Genomic DNA, 20,965 nt, shown 5'->3' on the forward strand with positions numbered 1-20,965 from the left:
GAAATACTGTCTACATATACAAATGAATGTACTGCCACCGTATGCACCACTGGGCAAGTCACAACAATATTTTCGGTATGATTTCATATATTAATTTAAAAACTGATACTGCTTAGGGAAGTACTTGTAGGTAGTAAAATTATAAGTAAGTGCAAGGAAACGATTATCACAACCATCATGATGGTGGTTACCTGGGAGCAGGTAATAGGGTTATAGGGTGAGGCACAGAGGGCACTTCTAAGGAACCAGCAGCATTCCACTTTTGAAACCATGTGTTAGTGTCAAAGCAAAACCAGACTGGACAGTAGTTAAAGTGTAAAAACAGATGTTATTCACGGCTATTGCAATAGGGGAAAAGAAATCTCAGTATAGAACTGGCTCAATTCTGAATGCAGCAGAGGCAAATGGGAATTTATAGCCAAGGTGCTGGGTGGGGCTCAGTGGATGGAAAATAACTAAGAGGAAACATCAAGGGTGAGGGGGGATCCTGGCTAATCTGACCCAACAGGATTCTTGCTGAAAACAAGCCAGAGTGATCAGAAGTCACCTGGGGGATAGTGGACCAGGAACCTGATTAGATAAGGAGAGTGATCAGATATGGAGGATGGTGACTCTTACTAAACTGACTTATCAGGGTTCTTGCTAAAACTGGATTTTACAGGGAAGTACAGAGATGGGCCTAGAAGGTTCAGGAGCTTGACTAACATCTGATCAAGCAAAGAATCTGTCAGTACTTACATGGGTGTTTTCTTATAGTTATTTTCAAGCTGCAGATGTATGTTTTATATTCTTCTGGGTATATGATATATTCCATAATTTAAAAAATGTATAACAGATTATTTAACTGGAAGATGGATGGAAAGGCAACTATTAGGTAAAGAGATTTGTAGGACATTATATTATTGGTTCAGTGTTGGGATTTGTAGTTCCTTTATAATTCTCTTAATCACATTTCAAGGTGATTTTCATTCATTTCGTCATTCATTCATCCATTCCATATTTATTGAGCCTTTCTAGTTGCAGGTACTCTGTTAGATTACACAGAAGAGGAGCATGGTCTCTCTAGTCAAATTGCTTAAAATCTGGTACGGGAGAGAAACACCTGCCTAGGAGATACCACATAGCACGGAAAATACAGTGATAGAAGTTTGCAGATGGAGACATTCAGAGGAGATTCCTGGAACGAGCACTGAAGGATATCTAAGCCTGAAGAAGAGAGGGTCATGGCATTCCAGGCCAAGGTAAGAAACAAGGCATTGAGAGAACAGGAAAGGAGTGGTTTTGCTGGACTACAGGGTACATATGAGGAAGGGGTGAGAGACTGGATTAAAGATGCAGGCAGAGGCCAGATTATGAAAGGCTGTGTAAAACATCTTAGTTAGCATTGGGTTTGGCTGTGAGTATCCAAATTAATATCCAAATAATAATGGCCTAAAGACAGAGGTTTATTGCTTTGTCATGTAGACCACATGTCTGAGTAGGTGGTGGCTACTGTGATGCTCCACACTGAGTCCAGGACCCAGACTCCATTTCTTTTTACTCCTCCATGGTCCAAAAACAGCTAATAATTAGCATAACACAGGGCTTTAAAATAAGTGGTTTTATTATAAAATTCTAAAAATGTGCTGTAAAGGACAGTCATGGGAATACTGCATAATAAGAAGAAACATATCTTCACAATCCAGACAATTACAGAGCAGATTTTATATTGTCCATGGAATTAATATTTAAAAAACAGTCTTCTTTTCAGTTAACAAGAGTCTTCGGAGCACCATTATTTGAAGGGAAGGTATTTTGCGTATCAGAGTTCATCTTTGGTCTGCAATTAAGAAGCAAAATATTTAGAGCCAGAAAGAAGTCTTACATGAGTCAAGGAGGCTTACGCTGGTCTATTAATTATTTTCCCTTGAAGATGAAAGAAGGAAAAAAGGCCAAGTTACTGCTAGAGGCTTGTAGGGCCTAGGACTACTGTTGGAATCACCCATGAGTCAAGTCACATTGTGTTTTACAGAGCTATTGATGGGAAACTCAAACTTCTAAGGGTATGTATTACTGTAAAGGGCCTTGTGTTAGGGATGCTATCAGTGAACGGCTCGAGCAGACAATAAGGAAGAAATAAACAAAGCTTTCATTCTGGTCCCTAACTTCCACAAATCAGTGGAAGATATGATTTGGCATCCATTAAAATCACTTAGACAAAGATAAAAAATAAAAAAGAGGAGTGGAGGAAGGAAGCTGCCCAGTTTCATTTGGAGCCCACAGAAGCGTTCTGATACCAAATCACAAAATTCTTGAGGGGGTACGTTTCAATTCTGGCAATTTCTCTTTTGGCTTTAACTGATTTTATGGCTTCCCAGCACTGAGAAGGGTTAATGCTGATGAAATATCACTTCTGAGGTCTAGTTAGTTAGTGGCAGATCAGTTCTCCAAAAAAACAAAACAACCAAAACTCTGATTTATAGTATGTACTGTTGTCATGGTGTAACTACTCTCACCAGATTCCAAACTACTAAAATTTCACCACTGTGCAAAATTCCTAAATCTCAACAATCAGTGAGCTTGTATGACCTGGTTCCATCACACCACTGTGGCTAGTGGTCCTCTTATTCCTTTTAAACCCCCTTGAGAGGCAGACATAATAATTGCCAAATCTGCCTTCTCAACTTTGGTTACAATACCACAATTTTGAGTTTGTGCATTCAGAGACATGGTGATGTTGCTTAAAATAATGTCGAGCTAGCATATTATATATATATAAATAATATATGTTATATATTATTTATATTATAAATAAATAATATAATCACAATTTTATACAATATATATTCCTTCAAACAAAAAAGAACTATAATCAAAATAACCCTGCCCTGCCACATGATGTCTTCATACACAACCATGCACACACTTGAAGATAAGAGACTGGTTTTTGGTTCTTGCTTTGCTATAATCCAGTTAGACGATTCTGACCTAAATTCTTCTTTGGATTTAGTTTTGTTAACCATAAAATGAAAGCGTTTACTGGATGAGTTCTAAGGTCTTTTTAGCCTGACAAGTCCATATGTGAATCTGCCTTTTATAAATGAAACAGTACATAGTAGTTATCAACAGACTGCTTTTAAATGAATAATCTGTTAACATGAATAATCATGGCTATATATTTCTTCATCTCTAAATTTGGGATGATGAACTTTGCCACACTTATCTCACAAGGAGATGAGGCTACTAGATGATGCGTGGGAAAATACTTTTCAAACTGGAAATCCATATTTAAATACCACATGATCTGAATTCTCACATTAAAAGGCCTTTCTCACTTGCCAGGAGCTCCTGTGTCTTCTCACTTATCTTTCTTTCACCTTCATGTTATCTATTGTATCTGCCTCTCAGGTAGACTGAATTGCTTAGAGGCCCTAGGAGGAGCTCAAATAGCTGTTGCCTGACTGAAAGACTAAAGGGATAAATGAGGACTTGGGTCAGCGCTAGTCCTTACTCTGACATTGGCCAGAAGGTCAGTTCCGGTTACCTGTTTCCTATGGCACGTGCAAGGAAAGAGGTCATCCTCGGTCTGTGGTTCTACCCTCTTCATGCCCTCTCGGATTTGGGGCTCACTCACTTGTAAACTGGCATATTCCTGTATAGGCAACAATACAAAAGCATTCCTTATATAACACTCAAAGCACTTTTACCAAATCAGATACACTGGAATTTGCCAGAATATGGTCCATTTAACTCACATGTGTCAACAGGTGATATACAAAGTCCTCCATACCCCACTTAAACACCCAACAGCAGAGCTTCTGAGAGGTGGCTGTCCTTTGGACATTGGCTGCCTATTGCTAAGCCATCTCTATTCTATCCTTCATTTGTACAACTTGCTTGTTACCACCTGCTGCCTTGTAGTGAAAATAATTGTGCACATGATCTTCCCTATTCTGGGAATTTAAGGACAGAGACTATTTCTGCCTTACCCACCACGGTTTGCACAGCATCAGTCACCATCTTCAGTGATTATGTGCTCTCTCTGGGTTCCGCTGTGGGCTAGGTGTTCATGCTCTAGTGTCTGTGAGTTGAATGAATGAACACTACCCTGTGGATCTTTAGGAATTCAGATAGTAAATCCCCCCTTCTGCCCCCAGGGCCCTGCTCCTTCAGTTGACACATTTCACCCTGCTATCTCTTCACCATCCCCTGGGAAGGTTAAAACCAGTGCAGACCAGAAATAGACCAACTGTGTTCTGTAGCAGAGCCTAAGATATGGGGCTCAATATCTGCAATTCTCAGATAAAAAAATTTTAACTTAGATTTAGTACTATTATTAGCAAATTACTTGTTTACCACTGTATTTTTTTTAAAGGAAACTTTCAAATTGTCAGATATGCTTTGATTACAATCTCTAAATGCTTAGGTCCCGAAAACAGTTTCCAAGAGAAGTCATGGCTCATAGGAGGTCAGCACAACAGGTCGAAACATACCTTGCACTGTTTAGACAAAGAAATGGTAAGGCAGCAAGCAAGATTGTACAAAGAGAAAATAAGAATGTGTACACAGTAACTTTACAGGATCAGATGACGCCAATTTCCCAACCATACAGCACACAGTTCTGCCATTAACACTTTCCCCTCAATGTTGCAGCATTCTCCATTAGCGAATCTTGGTTTCGTACTATTTTCAATATTATTTAATATTGGTCCATGGTTTTTTCCCAAAGAGGTGTACATATATCTCCTTATATTAATATACTTTTAGAAATTAAGTGAAATATTAACATGCCACAGCTCTTAACATGTCTAATTACAAGTTGCATGTCTATTTTCTTAGAAAATACTGACCTGGAAAAGTTTAAAATAATAACAGAATATGTCATCACCCATGAGATTATTTCTTGCAAATTCTTGTCCTGCTTTTGCTATCTTCTTGGCCTAGGGGGGAAAAATCCTTTAATTAAATGTTTTGTCCTATGCAGACATACGCAAATCAATCTTCAGAGTACACGTATAGTGGGATAATAACGGGAAAAATATCTTTGGAGGCAGTCTTATGTGGTAAAGGGAACATTTAATATCAGAGTATGTTTGTTCAAACTAAAGGTAGGTTTCTAAGACTTGAAAGTTTGATTTTTTGAGGACCCTCCATACTGTTTTCCATAGTGGCTGCAGCAATTTACACCCCCACCAACAGTGCACAGGGGTTCTCTTTTCTCCACATCCTTGCCAACACTTGTTATTTGTTGTTATTTTGATGATAGCCATTCTGACAGGTGTGAGGTGATATTTCATTGTGGTTTGGATTTGCATTTCCCTGATAATTAGTGACGCTGAGCATCTTTTCATGTGTATATAGGCCATCTGTATGTCTTCTTCATAAAAATTTCTATTCAGGTCTTTTGACCAGTTTTTAATCAAATTGTTTGTTTTTAAACTTTTTTTAATTTATTTTTTGAGGAAGATTAGCCCTGAGCTAACATCCGCCACCAATCCTCCTCTTTTTGCTGAGGAAGCTTGGCCCTGAGCTAACATCTGTGGCCATGTTCCTTTGTTTTATATGTGGGATGTCTGCCACAGCATGGCTTGGTAAGTGGTGTGTAGTCAACACCTGGGATCCAAACCGGTGAACCCTGGGCTGCCAAAGAGAAGCATGAGAAACCAACCACTATGCCACTGGGCTGGCCTCAAATTGTTCCTTTTTTGATAATGAGTTATGAGAGTTCTTTACTACCATATGATCCAGCAATTCCACTTTTGGATATTTCCCCGAAGAAAACAAAAACACTAATTTGAAAAGATATATGCACCCCTATGTTCATTGCAGCATTATTTACAATAGCCAGATATGGAAGCAACCTAAGTGTCCACTGATAGAAGAATGGATAAAGAAGATGAATGGATAAAGAAGATTTATCCATAAAGAATGAATAAAGAAAATTCCGCACACAATGGAATATTACTCAGCCATAAAAAGGAATGAAATCTTGCCATTTGCGACAACATGGATGGACCTAGAGGATATTATGCTAAGTGAGCTAAGTCAGACAGAGAGAGACAAATACTGTATGATTTCATTTATATGTGGTATCTAAAAACATAAAACAAATGAACAAACAAAACAGAAACAGATTCACAGATCTGGAGAACAAACTGGTGGTTGCCAGAGGGAAGAGGGATGGGAGAGTTGGTTAAAACAGGTGAAAGGGATTAAGCGGTACAACCTTCCAGTTATAAAATAAGTCACAGGAATGTAATATACAGCACAGGGAATATAGTCAATAATACTGTAATAACTATGTATGTTGACAGATGGTTACTAGACTATCATGATGATCACTTCGTAATGTGTATAAATGTTGAATCACCATGTTGTACACCTGAAACTAACATAATATTGTATGTCAACTATACTTCAATTAAAAAAAGAAAAAGGCCTTGAAAGTTAAAGAAATCATATTGGACCTTCTAGAATTAAGCTTCTCTTGTAGAGAGAAGGTAAACATTAAAAGAAGTAACAATGACTTTGCAAAGTAAATGCAAGATGAATCTTGATGCACTGCCTTAACAATTTTCAGCAATTAGTTTGAAGTTTACATCATGCCATGTCCCTCATTTTAATCCACCAAATAGTTAGTTTTTACTCCTGCCAGGATGGCTGTCTTAATTTTTATCTTGCTAGTAGAGATGAGGCAGTGCTGGGGGCTCAGATCAACCTGACTAAAAGTGAGAGCAGAATCAAGGCCAAGGTCTAGCTTTTTGTTTCACGTGCAGAGTGGACAGTTAATGCCTGTGCTCACCCTGAAGGGAACTGTGCTAGCCATGGGGAAGCAGCATCCCATTTAGATGAGAGGTCTATATCGAGCAGCCCGAATGCTTGCCAGGCACAAGACAATTAAAATGAACCTGACAGTGGCGTACACAGAGACTGACCTTACCTCTTCATCGTGATCTTTTGCCCATTTAAGTTTTTCTAGGAGATCGCTCAGGTTGCTTTTAACTGGAATGTAGTGTTTCCAGGGCTGCAGCTCATTGTAGAAGTGTTCGTAGTAGATGGAGTCCTGCTTCAGCACAACACTGTCACCGACTAGCAGATAGGGCAGGCGATACGCTGCGACAGTGCCATCGACGTTTATTTGGTATTTATGCTGCAAAACAGCAGTGAAGTATAAGAACCTCCACTAAATTTCCTTTTCTCCATTCTCTTTATTCTCCTCCTGTTTCCACAAAAAAACCCTCATCATCCTCAGATACACACTGGCCAGATCTTGCCCTCTGCCTTCGCCATTTAGTAAGTGCTACTATATAACACCCTGATAAGAGCTAATGGCTTATTTTGATGTTCTCCCAAGTTTCATAAAGGGGCGAGAAGTCTAACATTGAAGCAGCCAATAAACTGTGGTCCTACGGCCACAACCTAAGGAAAGACAGATTTATCATGACTTCGTAATCCCTCTACTACTTTACTGATTGCATGTGAGCATCTGACAACGGCACACTCTATGCCATGTTAACCATACCTTTTAACTATCAGATGGCCACACACAAGTCTTAAGAAAATTAGCAAGACCTGGGGCGAGAACATCTGTGAATAAAAATATTCACTGCACTGTGGTAATTAATAGTCTTTAGCTGCAGCAAATTCAACAGGTGGGAACAAAGCAAAGGCCTGAAAGAACACCCTCTCAGGAGGGAGGGCTGGATCAGCTCTCTCTGGTTATAACCATTTCTTGCAAAAACCTTTGTGATATGCATGTGGAAGAAACACTAACCATTCAAGTGAGGGGATTCTTTAGGTCCATCTGCTGCCATATAACCCAGCAAAAGAAAACCTGGCCATCTACCGCACAGACAGAGCTTGCTAATCACCTGCCTTCCCACATACAGAGGACAGGTGATTGCTTTTGTCAACCTTTCTCCCCATCACACGGGGCTTCAAAGAACCTAGAGAATAGGGCAGTGTCCCACTGCCTGAGAGAAGTTGTTAGAAAAAGGATCCCTCCCTGGGAAACATGAGCAATCCACATTCTACACACAGAACGTACTCCCCAATCCCAGAATTCCCAGACAGAACATCTGGGTTTCAAGACATTTCCCCATCAGAAGTCCTGCTAAGAGACACCTGGTTTCTATCTTCTTTAGTCTGTTGCGAGGCTATGGTTCTGGGGAGAAGTATTTGTGAAGTCATTTACATGTATTTATTAATAAGAAAAGATTTGGAGCTGAAATGTGCTTATCTTGAGGGTGAGTTGGGGAAAAAATTATAGTTCTACCCAGGTCCCAAGCTTCCTTGATGCATATTTTATGTCAGGGCTGGGGACTGAGGACAACCCATGTTGCCAAACCAGTCCCCGGGGCCCCATGCCTTGACAGTCACTAGGTTTTGTGCTCATCTCTCCCATCCTCTAATTTATAGGCCTCCACTTCCCTCCCTTAAATGAAGGTATTTGGAAAAACAAAAAGGACTGGCCATGGACGATGTTATACCTTGAAGAAATCAAAAAATGAAATGTGTTTCACAATGGGACCATATAGGCTTTCATCGTGTTTAAAGAAGAAAAAGTTGGTGAAAGCAGCATCGATGAGTTCTGGGTGTTTTCTGCTGAGTTTAACCAGCTCCAGTCTCTCTTTCCGGCTGTCTCGCCCTCTCCAGACGGCTGTGGAGTTTTTGCTTTCCCAGGGAGGACCTGTGTTCCCTTGCACAGACATCATATCCAGACTTACTCTGGAAGACAGAAAGTGCAACAGATTTTCCTCCCAAACCGTCACCTCACAAAGGCTGTTGGGAAAGAACTCACCAAGGAGAGAAAACCAAGGCTCTGGGTCATCTGTGACCCATCTCTCACCGGCCCATGGTTTCTAGAACAGAGTCAGTCAAGTCATAGGTGGGCATCACAATATCCTTGGAATCCGTGGAACCACACCAGGAAAAGATTGGATGGATGTGTGAACTGGATTTCTTTTTTTCCAAAGGCCAGTCTCCCAAATTAACAAAAAACTCTGCATCTGGCATCTTCACCTAGGAAAAAGAAAGCAAAGAGCTGATTCACATTTCTAGCTTTACGTAATACCTTCTATTTACCAATGTGTTGGGAAAGGCAGTCTCGTGTCTGCAGTCTTTGTTGGCTACATGAGGATGGGCCTTGGGCCTGGCACACTTCCTTACCACGACATAAGGAATCCTCCTGGTCTAGGCTGGGCTTATGGCTTTGTGAGGGAATATACTCTTTTTGTTCTGTTTAAGCATGGGCGTCAATGACCCTCAGGCATGCCCCGAGTTTGTGGACCCACAGGGAGGGTCCAGGGAGCTTCTACTGCAGCAGGAAGTGGGGTGCATGCAGCCACACTGCCAAGTGGCTGCTAAGTGGATCTGCTGGCTATGGGGGTCCACTGCATTGCCTGTGTGCTCTCTCTCCTCTGCTATAAGTAAACGCTGGACCACTTGAGCCTGGTGTGCCTGCTGTCTGTTCCCAGCAACCTCGAATCCTGCACTGCTCTCTTCCCTGGGGGGCACTTACCTGCCTTTTAACCTTGGCCATGCTCATTAGTTACATTCTGTCCCGTGGCACTGCCAGACCACCCAGTGAGCAATGAAACACAATAAAAATTAGAAATTGGACCGAATGAAAGGCCAACTTTACAACCTTCAGGTAATGACAATTACCTTGATTTGAATAGTAGGTAACTTTTCAGAACATTGTCATATGTGTAAGTATACTAGATTTTCTTTCTATGGTGCCCAAATTGGCCAATAAATTTGCTTCCAAAGGGATGAAATGACAAAGGTAATCTCTGTTCTCATGTTGACAAGAGACTCTAAGATGATCAAAGAGAGAAAGAGAATTACTAACAAATAATGACAACAAATAGCACTTGGGACTCTAACTCTAGTTCTTTGTTAATGAGACAGATGCTTCCATTTAAAAAATATACCCCAGCAAGGTGGTGGGATCAGGATTTAAACTCTGGAAACCCAACACCAAAGTCAGCACTAGTACCTTCCAAGCTAGGCTGCCTCTACTGGGAAGTGGCACAAACATGTTGAAAAAACCTGTTTTATCTAGACATGGGAAAACACTTAGGGTATTTGTAAAATGAGTTATATTTTTTAGGCAAGAACTGTATTGGTCAGTCTGAAAAGCATCTTGAGAAACTGGAGTCCTGAAGAACATCATTTTTCCATGGAATGCAACAGATGAGCAAGAAAAACTTGCCAGCACTCTGATGTCTTAGCTTAAAGGAGGCAAAATATTGATGCTATATAACTACCTACATTCAGAATTAACTCACTGCAAATGCTTTGCAATCTAGAGAAGGGTACCATGATTTTCCGTGAGTAATTTAGTCAAGACACGCACATAGATTATTCAATAAACAGCTGTTAAGCAATTGGTAAAAATGTTGGTATTCTTTTTCATATCAGCCATTTTACTATCACTGTCAAAATACTCCTCTAGAACCCTGCTAAAGCACATTATACCAAGGAAGAGGATTCAGCATATGGAAAATCTTGTTTGGGCTCGAAGTAGATTTAGTACCAAAATGATTTTATTATAAGACACTTTTCTCTATAAGGTATTGCTATGGGTTGAATTCTGTCCTCCAAAAAATACGCTGAAGTCTTAAACCCCAGTATCTCAGAATGACCTTATTTGGAAATGGGGTCATTGCAGATATAATTAGTTAAGATGAGGTCATACGGGAGTAGCATGGCCCCTTAATTCAATATGACTGATGACCCTGTGAGAAGTAAAGACATGGAGACCCAAAGGGAGAAAGTCATGTGACAACATAGAGCAAATGGAGTGATGCAGTTGCAAACCAAGGGATGCCAAGGGTTGCCAGCCATCACCAAAAGATAGGAAGCATTCTTCTTCACAGGTTTTAGAGGGAGCATGGCCCTGCTGGCACCTTGATTTTGGACTCCAGGCTCCAGAACTGCGAAAGAATAAATTTCTGCTGTTTTAAAGCCATGAGTTTGTGGTACTTTGTTGCAGCAGTACTAGGAAATTAATACAGGTATCCTACATGACATAAAACTTCAGAATAGTATTACAATAAAGTTCTACAATAGAACACCCCTGATAGTGTTATTTTTATTTTGAAAAATTATATTGTATGGGCCGGCCCAGTGGCACAGCGGTTAAGTTCACATGTTCCGCTTCTTGGCGGCCCGGGGTTCACTGATTCGGATCCTGGGTGCGGACATGACACTGCTTGGCACGCCATGCTGTGGCAGGCATCCCACATATAAAGGAGAGGAAGATGGGCATGGATATTAGCTCAGGGCCAGGCTTCCTCAGCAAAAAAAAAAGAAAAGAGGAGGACTGGCAGTAGTTAGCTCAGGGCTAATCTTCCTCAAAAAAAAAAAATTATATTGTAAAACCTGGGCTTAAATTGTCTATTACACCTAAGAGAAAGGAAATACTTACTTTTCTGGTCAGAGAAAGTAGTATGGCATCCATGAAAATTCTAAAACCTACATGTTCACCATGAGTCTTGATATAAACCTAAAAGAGATGAACATGTTTTTATGTTAGTCTAAAAGTACCACAGGCTTCACTAAGGTAAAGCTTATCACAATGATCCTCAGACTGATTTTTAATAAACCTCTGTAGCTACTTGTAGCCAAATGGACAAAACAAAGTAACTCAAGACAAACAGGCAAACCTCAGTGATGAATTGTACCTTGTTATCCTTCAGGGTATAGTGACACAAGCTCTGCCTTTGTCCAAATCTTTTTGGGATTTCTGTTGCAATCTTTTCTGGATCAACGGTAGGGAAATGTGCCAGATCTCTCTGAATCTGGGTAATGGTTTCTGGGCAGTTCATCTCCTGTAGCCAGGCTGCACTATCTTCCAAAGGACAGTCACAATTCTCGTGATAAACCGGCCCTAGTTACACACAGGTAACAAAATATCACAGTAATAATTTCACTCAGCATGCAAAGCATGTAACAAATAGCCATAACATGGCTTCACAAATTTTGCCCAGTTAGATAGGAAGAACATTTTGATGGAAAGAGTATTTTAAAAGAAAAACATTTTTTATTACACTGGGGCATCACTAGTCAGTCAGTTCTGACAGCTCTTCACAGTAAAGTCTTGTGATATTTTCAGAGTCAGGCCTGCTTTGCACGAGTTGAAAAGAACACCAATGAGTACTATTTTTTGCCCTACAGTGGCTATTATAGTCCATTATTCTTTAGATTTCGTGTACTTAAGAATAACCAAACATTGGTGAAAGGATATCAGAGGAGTATATCCATTTTAATGAAAGACAAAAGTGATATGAAATTAATATTTCAATGGTCTATTATACAAACAGGTTCTTAAAGTGTCTAAGGTATTTTTCTCAATGGGTGAATTGTCCTCAATAGCAACACAAGTAAACAAAGTACCCCTACTCTGCTTGGTATTTTTTTTTTAAGTATTATAAAGAAGCAAAAGTCACCCTCAAAACACTCCACTTCATTAATATTGTAATGAATGAATTATAAGTTTATAGAAATCATACTAACATAGCATAGCAGAACCTGAGCTGAGATTTTACTGTCATTCCTTTCTACAATTCTCAGATTCCCACCTGACCCAGGCAGTAGTAAACAGTGGAATACCTTTTAAAGGTTTAGCCAGTTATACTATACCATGTGGTCCTGGCGGATGTGGGAAAGAAATCTAGACATTTTTTAAAACGTTTGCCTTTCTTGGAGTGGGGAGAAAAGGGAGATCTCTGTCTCTGTATATCTACTGCTTCCCCGCTGTTTCAGGTCACTGTCTCCTCTGAGAGGGAACTATATGGCTCTAGGTAACAAAGCTGTACTCTCCTCCCATATAATAAAATATGGGAGAATTTCTCTACAAAAATAGTAGCAGAATGAAGACAAAAGACAACAGTCAACATGCCTCCCTCTTGTTCAAGCCTTCTCCCTTCCTGAAGTGAGGGACAAACGTCAGTAACCCTTGTCAGTCACTTAAGTCATACATCTCCAATTAAGAAAGTGTCCTCTATGACCATAGTGTGGCTTGATTATTCTTGCAAATGCTGTGTCTTCAGGGAGCAAATTCTCCAGGAACATGTTCCTTTCTCTTGAGCAAATTATAATTTTCATTCAAATCTTGCATTTCTCTCTTACCAGGACTCTTAATTTAGCTCTCAAGTGAAATTTTTCAAATGAAAACAATATCATGCTAACTTCTTTTTGTTGATTGAATGACATACATTATTGTATTCAAATACTGTTGTTTTAAAATTATGTTCCAAATTACCTTTTAAAATATATGGAGATTTGGCTACATGTTGACCTTGGAATTTAACCTCTACCTTCAGATTTTTGTAGCTTGCATACATTCTGTATCTTACTATGAAGGACCCATCCTTTCGGTCTAAAACCTGGACTCCAACTCTAGTGAATTGTTCATCTGGGGCCGAGATTTTAATCTGGAACACCTTTTCACCCGGAGAAGATGTGAACCTGTGATAAGAACAATAAAACATACAGCCTATTTTAAGGAACAAACACACAAAGATTATACTCTTCAGTCTGTGAACCTTACTATTCTCCTCCACATTCTCCCCCTAACATATGCTTGCTGCTTCTCTTTTATGCTTTTAGTACCAGAATTAATATGATGAATCAGAGATTAAATAAAAGAAGAAGAGGATGACAATGGCCAAGATAACAAAAATGTTTCATTAGAAAAATCGCAAGACGGCCTGGCCCCGTGGTGGCCGAGTAGCTAAGTTTGCGCGCTCCACTGCAGGCGGCTCAGTGTTTCGTTGGTTCGAATCCTGGGCGCGGACATGGCACTGCTCATCAAACCACGCTGAGGCAGCCTCCCACATGCCACAACTAGAAGGACCCACAACGAAGAATATACAACTATGTACTGGGGGGCTTTGGGGAGAAAAGGAAAAAATAAAATCTTTAAAAAAAAAAAATCGCAAGAGAATATGCTACGACTACTAATCTATGTAAACACAGCACATACATATGCATTCCCTATATAAAAGTATTCTTACCAACCTACCATTTATTTCATGCCCCTCACATCTGGAAATTTGTGATCAAATGGTGCCTTAAAGATAAGGATCTTTTGAAAAATCTCTCTCAATGATTCTTTAAAAAACCGGTACTATAAACCATGGCCAGCCATGGGCAAAACCCAGTAGGTAGTGTATCATTTAAGTGACATTAAGTGACATAAAAGTTTTTGTTTGAGTGAGTGCTCTTGCTACTAAGATTGTTATGATGGAATTAGTTCCCCTAATTGTACTATTTATAACCAAGTGACAAAATTTACAACCTTCCTTTTCTTTGCTTTGGAAAATTTCTTATTCCCAACATTCCCCCCGCCCACCAAATATACACCGTCAGCATCCACCAATAAAAAAGACAATCATTTCAGAAGTTTGTGAATTCTAAAAATAAGTTTTAAGTATAATTTTAATTGTTGAATTCAATGGAATGAAATAAACGTTTGTTACAAACACACGAGATTCATACGTTGATACTTTCCCTCTAAACTCTAAAGTTTCAAGTAGTGCTTCATGTTTCTCTTTGGGTTTCAAAACATGCTTGCTGGCTGCTGTGTACGTGAAAACAGGGCAGCACCAGAGAAAGACGAAACCAACCAAGTTTCTAACAACTGGGTTTAAATTCCTTATAACAGCTTATGCAAAAGTAGTTGGACACAGTACTTCCAGCAAAGTGCAGGGGCTTTGTCTCCCTCGTCGTGTGGGAATCTCTATCAAAATATTCAGGAAAAGAGCTAATTCGGAATTATTTCTAAAGCTACAGGGAAAAACTGATTGGGACGCAGAAAGACTGTTACAAGCAGATGTAGATAGCGCCCAAATATCCTGGAATTTAAACTGCTGTAGAGAAACGAGCTCTTAGGCGGATAAACTTGAAGAGAGAAACCGTAAGTTTTAACTGCAGTTCAAAATAGTTAGGGAGCCGTTTCTTGACTTACTTATTTCCTGATGTATCCACCGCCTGAATATAGAAATAGCGCGCGGGAAGGACGACAGCTGCTTTTAGCCCGGGTCCCCATATTTCGCTCTTCTCTGGGCTCAGTCGCCTCTCTCCACCGGTCTCCGCAAGCGCTGGAACTGTCCCCAGAAAGAAGCAGTAAAGCAGCAAAACGCTAAACATTTACAAGACGGACTCTCGAAATGACCACGGATAAATAAAGGGTAAGACGTGGACGGAACCAGCCGCGGTTTGGGCAGGGGCACGCTGGCCGATCGCAGCAGCAAACCCGGCTCCGACGGGTGTCGTTCGCTATGCTGGGCAGGCGCGCGGGTCTCCACTTTCCCCAGGAAAATTACAACCCGAGCGCTGGCTTGTCCAGCTGAAGGACGCCAGCACTTCTGCTGAAACCGGCAAGAACCACGCTGCTCCTCTTTCTCGGGACAATGATAAACTTGCGTTGCTCTTGCAACTGAAGCATCATTGGGGGCGAATCCGTCTCAGGTTCCAGCCCAAGGTGCAGGGCGAGGGGATTGGCCCACGCGTCGGGCCGGGCTGAGTAAGGCCTTCTCCAAGTGGATGGCGGAGTGGACACGCGTCCCGGCGCCAGGGCTTCCTGGGACGTGTAGTTCGCGACAGGACTAGAGGAAATCCTGCCAGGTCTTACCATCTCTCATTTATTTACTTTGTGGTCATCGCTTTCAGGGAACAGAAAAATACCAGATGCCCAACAGAGGGGCAGCCGGGTCTGGAGGCACACATAAGATATATATATTTTAATTGTCACCATATCCTCCGCACGTGCAGAGGGCAGGTATAAAACACGATGAAAGGAAGGTGGTGTCAATGACATCTGACGACTGGTACCGCCGGGCACAGCCGTCCAGGGCGCTGTCCCCGCGCGCTCCAATGGGACGAGAGACGCCAGCCCCAGGGTAACTGAGGCGCGTCGCGGGCCGCGTGCTGGAAGCTGTGATCCGGGTCCGGTGCTGGGCTGCGCCGCGGCCGCAGTGACCCGACCCCACCGGACAGACCAGAGGTACTGGGGGCTATGGGCAGGGGCCGAGGTGGCGGCCCGCGCCTTGCGCTCTGTGCGCCGGGCCCTCCGCGGAGCATCCCGGGCGCCGCGACCAGGCCTGCCGTCCGCCTGCTCTAGGCGCCGCCAACGCTGCCTGGGCTGCCCCGGGCCATGGCCTCTCCCGAGCCCTGTGGCCGTCCGAGTGGAGGCCATGCGTCGGTGCCCGTCCTCCCGGGAAGAAGTAGGGGTGAAGAGCCGGGCCAGAAGGTGGAGGGAAGCGCTAGGGAGAGAAGGGACGAGTCCTCTCGGGAACAAAGCCTGATTTGGAGGGGCCTGCGCGGATGCAGCTGGCTCCTGCTCTGCGCGTCTCCACGCGGTCGCCGTCCCTTCGCGCCCGACCGCCCGCCCCGGGGCCAGGGCGGCCACAGGACGTGTCACAGTCAGCTCCGAAACCGAACTCGGAGCCTCCTCCTATCCCTTCCCCCCTCTCTCGACTTTGCCAGCCGGCGCTAAAACCCAGCTAGGCCGGCCGCCCTGCCAGCCAAAGCAGGCCTGCTCGGGGCCAAGGCGGGGGTTTCTTTTTCGCAATTGTCATTAGTAATGATATCAACTCGTGCATTCAAAAGCTCGAATCGGGGGCTCCCTCTTCGCCGGGGGCAGTAAATGCCCGCGTCCCACCTCCCCAGGAGACTGGGGCACCCGGAGCGTCCCCGGGTCCCCGGGTGGCTTGGAGGCGGTCGCCCCGCCCGCGTCCGCCCGCTCCCCCTCGCGGCTTCCGGCGGGAGGGCGGGCGGGAGAGGGGCCAGGAGGCCTCGGTGACTGCTCGGCTGCTGCGGGAGCCGAGGGGGACCCCGGCCCTCGGCGGGGGGCGGTGGCGCGCGGGCCGGGGTGGCCGCCGGCGGGGCGCGGGCAGGGGGCGCAGCCGCGCTCCTTCCTCTCAGCTGGCGCCGCCTCCGCACACAACGGCTCGGTGCTGCGGGGACCCGCCTGCGCCACTGTCGGCTCCGTCCCGGCGGCCTCCGAGCCCGGCGGCGCCGCGAGCGTCGTAGCGGAGGGCGGTGGGAACTTCGCTCGCCTCCCCCGGAGCCTGGGCTCGACGCTGGCCCGGGCACGGGAGGACTCCCGGTATCCTTCGTAGGCTGGCGGCCTCGGCCGGGAGAGGGCAGGCCGGGGAAGGGGCCTGCAGGGCGTGGGGAGGGGTCTGGGGCAGGGAAGGTGCTTGCTGGCTGGGCTGGAGAGTTTGCTGGCTAAGCTGGCTGGGGCTTAGCGCGTCGGCTCTGGCTCTCGGGCCATTTTCCCCCTTAGGAAGTCACTTACGTGCCCCTGCGTCTCAGTGGCCTTCGTACAGACTACAGATCATAATAGTTGTCATATGTGGAGGCCTTTACTGAAGAGACTTTTTAAGATGTTTTATTCTCTTAGCAAACTTGATACTTAAAAATACAGTTTTAGAATATAACCGGAAAAGTGTGTATAACCTAGGCGATGAATATTGGCCTTGCAAATAGAATCTTTATTTTACAGAACACTTGGTTCCAGTGACTTTTAAAAATCGTTACTCTAGTGGTGCATTTAAAGCTGGTCACGTTATAAAATTTTGTTTGCACACAGTTAAAACAATACTTCTGTTGCTTGGGACATGAGTTTATGAATAAATCATTAAATTGAGCCTCAGGTCCTGCAGTCATTCTTATTAGTAAATCTTAATATAGCATCACCTCACTTACTTGGATTAGGGAACCTCAGTTCTCACAGGTGAGAACCAGAGAGGAGAAGAAGAGGTCTCTTGGCTAAAACTCCAGCTCTTGATTTATAAAACTACTTTTGGTAAACCCTCCTGGAATCTAGGCTCCTAATCCGGGGCTTACCATAATGCCTGGCCTGATGTAGGCACTTAAAAATAAGTCTTTGTTGATGAGACTTCTACAAATGCTGGTTACTGGCAATACAATAGTCAAGAAAACCATACTTGCAGGAGGCAGACAGTCATCATATCAACACAGACACACACAAATGAAAAATCGCAACCTGTGAAGGAAACGTATCAGAGTATGCACAGGATGACCTGGCCCAGTTTGAGGAGCAAAGAAAGCATCCCTCAGAAAGTGACATTTGAGCTGATGTCTGAAGGATAAATGAGAATTAACTAAATAAAGGAGGTGAGTGGGAGGAGACAACATTCAGAGAATGGAAAGGTGGTCAGTGGAGGAGTGTGGAGGGCACAGACAGAGGAAGTGGGGAGAGGGGGTGTGCTGGAGTTAAGGTAGAGATCTTGGGGCTGGATCAGGAGTTGGTTTTTTATTCTGAGAGCAGAGGGTTTTAGGCAAGGGAGTTGTTTGATCATATATATGTACAAGCTTTATTTTCTAATATCTATGCACAGATCAGATTAGAAATGGCAATTCACAGGGGTGGGGGAGCTAGGGGTGGCAATCGTTTATAAAAACAGGGACAAAAGGAGATACAAGCTGTGACAAAACTGTGCCAGCTGCAGGCTATTCAGTGGAGGGACAAACTACCCCTCTGTACCTTAGTATTTCCTGAGGCTATAATTACAACATAATACAATAATTGAGGTCTATAATGATTCTGTTATTAGTAATAACTTGTGCTTAGTTCACTTGTAAGAAAGCCAGAGAACACAATAACACAAGTGCCCTTGGCCTCATGGAGCTCTTACTGACGGATAATAGGATCAGACAGATAATAGGAAAGAAAATAGACACTAACAGTGTTTGGGTCGTGGGATTTGGATAATTTTTATGTTCTGTAGTATCTTTTGGTATTTTGCAATATTTCCTCTAATTTGTTTGCTTGTGTAATAAAATCTATAAATATTACGCAGTTTTTCAAAGAGAAATGTCCATAAACAATGATTCAGCTGAGAAAGTTTTTATACCACTCTAAGTTACTCTTGGCTTTTATTGATAGTCAATTAAAATATACTCTTATGTTGATGATCTTTGCTTTTTTTTGGTAAAAATGCAACCAGAGAGATCATTCTTGTTCGGTGGCCACTATTTAAAAGCAAACAAACCCAAAACACAAACAAAAAAAACTGGACTGTTAAGCTTTTTATTAATTAAGTGTTACAGTCCTTTTTGTTTTTAGCTTCCAGGAAGCTCAGCCCTCCCTTTTGTGCGAAAATGCAGTAATTTCCCTTTGCCTATGTTTTTGGTAAGAGTATTCTCCTATATATGTTCCAAATGACCATCCTGCATAACATCTCCACACTGCCACACAGAGAGCTGGTGCCACAGACAAAATTCCATTCAGTCTGAGGAAGGAAGCTCTGGCAAAGAGGAAGCTAAGCTGGAGATGAAGAGATAACAAGGGCAGCACTTGGAACATTCCTATCTCCCCCTGTCAGACTAACTGGTGCCTTCTGCTCATTGCCCCTTACCATGACCATATACTCTCTTTCATTCCTCACTCTACCACAACCCACCCACACAACCCCAATGCCACAAATCCATACCCACCTCTATCCACCACACTGGCGTTTAGAGAAAGGCACAAGGAAACAGATAAGAAGTAGAAAATGCTCTCTTGGACATCTGTTAAGAATCAGAGAAACCGACTTCCTCAGAAAAGCTCAGAGTTTGGCCTGTACAACCTTAGGTACTGAGATTCTTTTTGCATCTTCCTCTACTGTCACCAACACACCAGGAGATGAGGAAGGAGATAGCATTAAAGCTTCCTGTCTAGAGATCCACTACACTTACTCCTGGGATTTCTTGACCAGAAAGAGAAGGAAAGTTTCCAAAATGAAACCATTGGAAGTTCCATCTTTGGTGGTGAACGCCTGCCAAACCAACCCTCCTACAAATAACTATAAACTCTGCACGAATTTCTAAAAAATCACTACCTGAAGGTTTGAAAAGTATTCCTTAAAAATTAAAAAAAAAATGGAATCTTCTCTAGGATATGTGGAGTCCTCTTTGTATGGAGCTCTGTTTCCTTAAATTACAGGAAGGACATGCAGTACCTTCACTGGTTTCTTCTCACACACTCAGGGTACCTGGGCTCTTACGGGAATCATCGTCTTTATTTCTTATTGTCTTAGTCATAAGTATTTGTCATTCAGTATTTGTATGATAGATTTTATGTCATCATTTCCCTGTAACCTGTGAAAGTTATTCTCATTTCCAGTTTTTTAAGTAAGCAAATGGACAGAGATATTTACTGGTAAAAGTCAACTGCTCACCCAGGGTGGGTTGCAGCTCTTGAGTACTGCTCCATCGCTAGAACCCTGTGGTTGAGCATGCTCTGCCCTGCCGCCTGCCTCGGGTTGCCTCCTACACCCCCTGTAATGGTTGGATTCACCAAGGTCTTCCTTTTGTTTAAAATGTCAGCTTCCTTGAATGTCCTCAGTTGCTATTTAAACTTTTCTCTTTTTCTTCTCCAAAGGAATCGGTTTAGACTCGAAATTCGGATTTTCCTGGGACTGATCAGAAGTTAGTGACTACCTGGATTGAATCCTGTTTTTTGTCAGGTGATGATATTTAAAAAATTTAAATTCTGTATTTTTTGTTGATTTAAATCTGTGACCATTATTCATCATGTATCCTTTAAAAAGCCCATATGCTTTTAAAATAAACTTGTAAATGCATTGTTCTTCTAGACAGTTTTATTGAGATATAATTCATACACTTTACCATTCACCCATTTAAAGTGTACAACTCAACAGCTTTTAGTATATTCACAAAGTTGTGCATTCATCACCACAATCGATTATAGAATATTTTCATTACCCCCAAAAGAAACCTCATGAGCCCCAACCCCCTCCTACCCTCTGGGCTTAGGTAACCACTAATCTACTTTCTGTCTCTATGGATTTGTCTATTTTGGACATTGCATATAAATGGAATTATACACAATCTGGTCGTTTGTGACTGACTTCTTTCACTTAGTACAATGTTTTCAAGGTTCATTCATGTTGTAGCACGGTTTAGTACTTCATTTGTTTTTATTGCCCAATAGTATTCCATT

General features: G+C 42.6%; 2 protein-coding genes across 6 annotated transcripts in view; one reads left to right on the forward strand and one right to left on the reverse strand.

Moving 5' to 3' along the window:
- Positions 1-1,585: 1,585 nt before the first annotated feature.
- Positions 1,586-15,138, reverse strand: POGLUT2 (protein O-glucosyltransferase 2). Its single transcript, XM_014839556.3, has 10 exons — positions 14,957-15,138; positions 13,250-13,455; positions 11,670-11,875; positions 11,414-11,491; positions 8,828-9,000; positions 8,469-8,706; positions 6,920-7,129; positions 4,830-4,919; positions 3,524-3,631; positions 1,586-1,819 (listed from the first exon to the last, which is right to left on the reverse strand). The coding sequence occupies exons 1-10, from the start codon at positions 15,136-15,138 to the stop codon at positions 1,802-1,804; spliced, it is 1,509 nt and encodes a 502-aa protein (XP_014695042.1). The 3' UTR covers positions 1,586-1,801.
- Positions 15,139-15,470: 332 nt separating this feature from the next.
- Positions 15,471-20,965, forward strand: part of LOC106830082 (basic immunoglobulin-like variable motif-containing protein) — a 70,018-nt gene continuing 64,523 nt past the window's right edge. For 2 of the 5 annotated variants that reach the window (XR_011506646.1, XM_070520129.1), the window contains exons 1-3: positions 16,887-17,098; positions 17,949-18,132; positions 20,384-20,468. The gene's annotated coding sequence lies outside the window, so the exon portion shown is untranslated. Of the gene's footprint in view, positions 15,995-16,886; positions 17,099-17,948; positions 18,133-20,383; positions 20,469-20,965 lie in introns of those variants that run through there. The other 3 variants (XR_011506647.1, XM_070520128.1, XM_070520127.1) reach the window with 2 other exon arrangements.

The sequence above is a fragment of the Equus asinus genome, chromosome 11, assembly GCF_041296235.1.
Source record: "Equus asinus isolate D_3611 breed Donkey chromosome 11, EquAss-T2T_v2, whole genome shotgun sequence".
NCBI lineage: Eukaryota > Metazoa > Chordata > Mammalia > Perissodactyla > Equidae > Equus > Equus asinus.

Bases quoted from the DNA above. Each gene is read 5' to 3' on its own strand.
- POGLUT2 (XM_014839556.3), bottom strand. From the start codon at position 15,138: ATGTTTAGCGTTTTGCTGCTTTACTGCTTCTTTCTGGGGACAGTTCCA. The intron at 7,130-8,468 runs GTATAACATCGT...GCTGTTTTGCAG, and splicing joins CATTTTTTGATTTCTTCAAG to CATAAATACCAAATAAACGT. The intron at 4,920-6,919 runs GTAAGGTCAGTC...TTTCCCCCCTAG, and splicing joins CAAAAGATCACGATGAAGAG to GCCAAGAAGATAGCAAAAGC.